General features: G+C 44.0%; 1 protein-coding gene and 1 pseudogene across 1 annotated transcript in view; both read left to right on the forward strand.

The window, feature by feature from the left end:
* The first annotated feature begins 1,894 nt into the window (after window positions 1–1,894).
* The window catches only part of Virma (vir like m6A methyltransferase associated), a 94,403-nt gene continuing 90,122 nt past the window's right edge, over window positions 1,895–6,175 (forward strand). The window contains exons 1-2 of the mRNA XM_023701379.1: window positions 1,895–1,982; window positions 2,048–2,376. Of these exons, the coding sequence (XP_023557147.1) occupies window positions 1,920–1,982; window positions 2,048–2,376 (392 nt within the window). The 5' untranslated portion in view covers window positions 1,895–1,919. The remainder of the gene's footprint in view (window positions 1,983–2,047; window positions 2,377–6,175) is intronic.
* LOC111812659 lies at window positions 3,353–3,432 on the forward strand (annotated as a pseudogene).

Here is a 6,175-nt window from a genome sequence, read left to right on the forward strand (position 1 = left end):
CTCCTCTCTCTCTCTCTCTCTCTCTCTCTCTCTCTCTCTCTCTCTCTCTCTCTCTCCAGTCTCTCCTTCTTTCTTTCTGGTGGTACCAGGGATCGAAGCTTTTGCTTTTCAAGGACCCTTTTTCCATTACAAATCCTAGTTCCTACTAACTTGAACTTTCATTTATTTATTTTTATATTTTTGTCTTTTTGAGACAGGGTCTTGCTCTGCAGCTCAGGCTGGCTGTGAGCTCACTTTATAGCCCAGGCTGTACTGAAACTCGCAAGTCTTCCAGCCTTAGCCTCCCAAGTGCTCGGATTACAAGCGTGCACCCTTGCCCAGCTTAACTAGAATTTTTAGTTATCACCTTAATACACTTGTTGGTGATTTGATAGTATAAATGTCCCTAAACTTATACTGTCTTGCATATTTTGAATTATATAAATGCTAGTTTACAGTATCATTTTCTCACCTCTTGTTTGATCTTGTTTAATCTGTTAGTAGATAACAGCACTAGGTTTGTTTTCCTGGCACAGGTGCTTGCTATGTAGTTCAGGCTGGTCTTGAACTCTGTGTAGCCCAGTGAGCTTCCTGGCCCAGCCTCAGTCTACCAAACGCTGGGATTACTGGGATTACCGTGCACAGTACGCCATGCTTGATACAGCTCCAGTTTCACGTTCCTACCTGCTACATATCATCGTTTACTTATTGTGTAGTGGCAACTGGTGTACGACAATCTTCACATTTATAGGTCTTTCTTTTTTTCTTGGTGGTACTGGGGATCGAACTCAGGACCTTTGCTTACCAGGCAGGTGCTTATGCCACCGAGCTACCTCTCCAGCCCTATAGGTCTCTGTGCACGAATTTTCCTAGACTCTGTGCGAGGCTGGCATGCGCAGTTTTCCTCGTTATTCCTCAAACGCTGGGCTAAGGACTTGTACAATTCAGACGACCAAACCAGCCGCGTTCCAGGTGCTTCCTCAGTACCTGATTTTCCCCTCTCCCTCTTTTTCATATTATTCATGACATTTCACTTATATGATTTAAAAAAAGTATTTTCTTTTGAAATTTTATTTTGCAGAGTAAAAACAAGAGCCAAGAGCAAAAATTAGAAACAAAGACAGAAACAGGGTAACATACAGTACATATGTCACATATATTTTTTTAATTTTTTATTTATTTATTTGTGTGTGTGTGTGTGTGGCCAGCTCAGCCCACCAGGGGGCAGGGCTGGCTGGCATGTGGTGCTGGGGGATTGAACCGCCGTCCCTTTGCTTTTGTTAAGCTTGTTCTAAGTAGGTGCTTTAGACCACTGAGCCATCTCACCAGCCCATGTCACATATTTTTAAAACGAGAATTAACTGATTAACAATGGCTGATATATTATCTATTTTTATCGTCAACGTATATGACTCTTGGGAGTTTTATTTCAATGAATCCTCCGTCAGGTATTAGCCATAGTTCACAAATGAAAAAGCAAAGAATCTCTTCGTTTGCTGACACAAGAATTTATTTTTTTCTTCTTACTTCTCAATCTCGCCGCATCTTTTTCTTCCTTCCAGAGCTGGAAAGGCTGCTTTTCCGAGCTTCCCCAGCCCGCCGCGCTTAGGCCCCCCGCCCCCGCCCGAGCAGCCCCAGACAGCACCCCCGGAGGTCGGCGTGGCTCCGCAACCCGGCAGAACGGCGGCGTTTGGACCACTGGCTGCCCCGTAGGCCCCGCCTCTCGCCGGTGTCTCCGAGTTCCGAGGGCGCCCTCCGTCGCGCGGGAGGAGGCGGGGCCAGCGAGTCCCCGCCGCTAGACGCGTCGGGATAGGCCGAGGCTCGCGGCGCCCGCGCTGCGCTCACCGGAAGTGCTGCCGTTTCTCCCTCTTCCGAGCCACTGTCTCCGAGGCTGGAGCGCTGCCCCGGAAGTCTACCCCCGTCCCCCGCCCGCGGCAAACATGGCGGTGGACTCGGCGATGGAGCTGCTATTTTTAGATACTTTTAAACATCCTAGCGCCGAGGTAAGGCTTGGCGACGCGGTTTCGACCCTGCTCCTGGATGCGGGTTTGCTTTCAAAAACCGTTAGATGCCCCAGACTCCTGCCGCGTGCCGCTCGGAGTCCTCACGCGCACCGCCCACGGCCAGCCTGGGTGTGAGTGCCGCGCCCGGGGAGGGCGGCGGCGGCCCCTGCGTCTGCAGCTTCGCCTGCGCCCCCTGCGCATGTGTCCCGCGGGCTGCTCGGCTGGCGGTGCTGGTTCTTACTCGTTTTCTGCAAGGTCTTGGTTCTCCCCAGGAGGCGCGGGGGCGACTTGGCAGCCCGTCTTTGACAGTAGTGCAGAGGTTGCAGCAGCAGCTCGTGCTGCCTTCGGGGTCCCCAAGTTGCGAGGTCTCTCCTGTGTTTTGTGACCCTTTCAGGTGGAGCATTGTAGTGTCCTCAGTTTGACGTGCAACTTGAACACTTCGGGGGAGGATTTCACACATCAGGGCGCGAGATGCTTACATTTCATTTTCACAGAGTCCAAAGCAGGGAGAGTTTCAAAGAGGATTGTGGTCGAAGCTGTCTGCACAAAGCAGAAAGGTTGTCTTTTTGAGCGGAGTGAGTGGCAGTTTGGACCTTTCTTTCTGGACCAGATTTCTTGAGCGCCTCTGAGCGTATGAATGGCTCTGCAATACTTAAGTTGAATGTAGGTAGTTGGAAGTCGGCCAGAAATGAACTTTTAAAGGAGACTACAGAGTAATTGCGGAAGAAAGAAAAGACTTTTTCTGTCTCGAGTAAATTTACCGATTTAGAGAATTATTATTATTTTTTTTATTTTGCAGTACCGAGAATTGAACTCAGGACCCTGCGCTTGCCAGGCAAAGAGAACTGTTATTTTTTCAGAGGTTATTTCGTTTTGCATTTGATGAAGAATAGGTTCCTTGCTGCTAGGGATTGAAATTAGGGAGTTTCTTGAAGGTTTGTTTTTTTTTTTTTTTTTTTTTGTATTTTATTTGTGTCCCTAGTTATTATTTTTGGCTGTTTGAGATGGGCTTGCAATGTAGTTGAGGCTGGCCTTGAACTCACTGTGTAGCCTCGCCTGCTAGAACTCATGGCGATACTCCTGCCTCAGTCTTCTGTGTGCGGGAAATACAGACATGCACCACCAGACCAGCTCTGTATCTTGTTTTGGAGGCAGGGCTGGCTGAATTGCTTAGAGTGGCCTCAAACTCCTGATCCTCCTTCCTCTGCCTCCCAAATAGTAGGGATCCCAGGCAGCTGGCAAGATTGTGTGTTTTGGTATTATCAAGCTCCTTGAGGATAGATAGTGTATTTTTTTTTTGTTCTCAGCTGTGTTGTCTTCAGTGTCTATGATAGCACCTAGGAAAATATAAGTGACCAATAAATATTTGAAAGGCTATATTTTCAGGGATCATTTCTATAGTATGTTACTAAAGAAGTTTTTCTGATTGTGTAGAGTACCAATAAATATTTGAAAATGTTTAAAATATTGTTTCATAGTGATGATATGGGTAGCAGTTGATAATGTTAATATTTTAATTTATCTAATGGCTTATAGGTCTGTAAAAGTCAAAAGTTGGAGAATTTTTAGGTTCACATATCTCGTGACAAGGCATTTGTAGCCTTGTGTTTCATGGAGGTCACTTAGCACTGTTCCATCACTCTTGCCTTTAATTCCAGCTAGGCTTTAGGAAATGTACAACAGCAGTGGTAGCTGTATCAGAATACACCTGTCGTGTTTAGGAAGTTTGACATTCATTCATCCATCATTTAATCTTTTTTTTTTTTTTTTTTTTTTTTGGCCTAGTAGCTTTTGCTAATGTTTCAAATACTATGTTGAACATTGAGTAGTAATAGTAGGTACTGTTGTCTTGTTCTGATTTTAGAGGAAAAGTTTCTGTTTCCCTTTGTTCACCAAAAAAAAAAAAAAAAACTTGTTAACTGGTTCCATCATTTAATCTTTTTTTTTTTTTGGGTTATACTAGGAATTTCAACCCAATGGTGCTCTATCACTCAGCTACATCCCCAGTCCTTTTAAAATTTTATTTTGAGACAGAGTTTTGTTAATTTTCCTAGGTTGCCTTGATTTTGTGCTCTCCTTCCCTCAACCTCCTGAGGTAACTGGGAGTACAGCCATGTACTACCTGTGCCCTCCTTCATTCAGTTTTAGATGAGCACTGAGACCTGTGCAGTGATCGGGAAGGAAACATGCACCTTCTCGTGGAGATGACTAGAGAGGGGCCAGTAGAAATCACATGGAACTGAGTCTTGAAGGAGGAGGGTTAATGGGAGATAGAAATTGAAATGGCCTCAACAGATTGATAATTAAGTATTATAAATTGGGTTAGGATTACAACATTTATGATGCAAATTAGAATGTGATAAAAAAAAATTAGAATGTGATGAGTGTACCAAGAGGCACAGTGGGAATTCCTTGGAGTTTAGCATTGTATTTCCAAAGTACTTATCAGTAGCTGACATTTTAGGAATGTCACAGTTGATACTTGTTTAGTTTCCTATGTGAGTATTATAAGTTGTGTGATTTCAGAGGAGAGAAATCCTTTTCTTTCTCTCGGTACTGAGGATTGAATGTAGGGCCTGTATACTGAGTTAAATCTCCAGCCCTTTTAATTATTTTTTGAGACATGGTCTTGCCAAATCTGTAAGTTGCCCAGGCTGGGCTTGAATTTGTGATCCTCTTGCTTCAAGCCTGTCAATAGCATTGGGATTACAGGTATGCACCATGCCTGGATGAGATCGCGTTTTGTTTGAGATTATTAGGGAAGACTCTATCAAGTTTAGCATGTGAGCTTGCTTTAGTGGAATGGGAACAGTTTCACAGTTGCAGTTAGGAAAGAAATGAATTCTTCTTGAGTAGTAAGTCTACTGGGGTGGGCCCAGCCAGCAATGTGAAGAGGCGTCTAGGCAGTTCAAAGCCAGCACGTGGGTTGAATGTCCAATAGAGTAAATTTTTTGTAGGAAGTAGGTAAATTTTGAGTAGGCAAATTATAAAATTACTATACTGCATTAAGTTAATTGGTCAGGAGTACTTAAAATAGTTCAGAGAAAATAGAAGTGACAAAATCAGGAAAAAAATGAGATGTAATAAAAGTTTATGTTGCCAAATGGGAATTAGTTTTTAACTAGCATTTACTGAATAAATTGTGTCAGATACAGTGCTTTGGTTACTTAAAAAATGATCTAACCTGTGGTGTAGTAGTGTACAAGTCTGTAATCCCAGCACTCAGGAGGCTGAGGCAGGAGGATCACTTGGCGTTTGAGACCAACCTACAAAGGAAGAAAGAGTTCAAGGCTGGATGTAACTGCGTAGTGAAAGCCTGTCTCAAAAAAGACCAAACCAGGGGGCTTGAGAGATAGCTCAGTAGAGTAAGTGCTTCCCTGGCAAGCACAAGGGCCTGAGTTCAATCCCTGGTTCACCCAAAATAAAACAAAAAAATCCACCCCAGCCAAACCAAGAAACCCCTCTGTTTCTTCCATTACTTTTGCAAGGTGATTATCATTTTATAGTTAAAGAAACTGAGCATGAGAGGTTAGGCAACTTGTCTGATGTGGCATCAATAGATTAAGGTATATTAACACCCAATTTCCTAACTCTAAAGCTGTCATATTGTGTCCCAGTGGGATTAAATATGAAGGGGTATGCACAAGATACATTTCAGATACAGAATGATGAGATGACAAGTGACTGTGTGTCTAGTTAGATAGAATTCTAGTTCAGGGACTGGAGAACTGATGGGACCATTGATAGGAATGGAAAAGTCTCCAAGTGCTTTTGGTAGGAATAAGATAATTTTAGTTTTTAGTACTAAGGATGGAACCCAAGTCCTTATCCATTCTAGTTTGGCGTTCTACCACTGACCTTTCCCCCAATCTTCTTCTTTTTTTTTTTCTTTTTGCGAAACTGGGGATTGAACTCAGGCCCTTGTGCTTGCCAGGCAAGTGCTTATTCTACTGAGCCATCTCCCCGGCCCCCCAATCTTCTTTTTTTAAAAGTTCATTTGATATAATGTCTTCGCTATGCAGTTCAGACTCATAGTGATCCTCCTGTCAGCCTCCCAACTTCCCTAGTGCTGTGATCACAGGTGTGAGCCACCATGCCTGGTTTCGGGGTGACACAGCATGTGGTATCAAACTGGGGTCCTTGTGCTTGCCAGGCAAGTGTTGAGCTGTTTCCCCAGCCTTCTTCTTCTTCTT

Source organism: Octodon degus, unplaced genomic scaffold (assembly GCF_000260255.1).
Source record: "Octodon degus isolate 3935 unplaced genomic scaffold, OctDeg1.0 scaffold00134, whole genome shotgun sequence".
Classification (NCBI taxonomy): Eukaryota; Metazoa; Chordata; class Mammalia; order Rodentia; family Octodontidae; genus Octodon; species Octodon degus.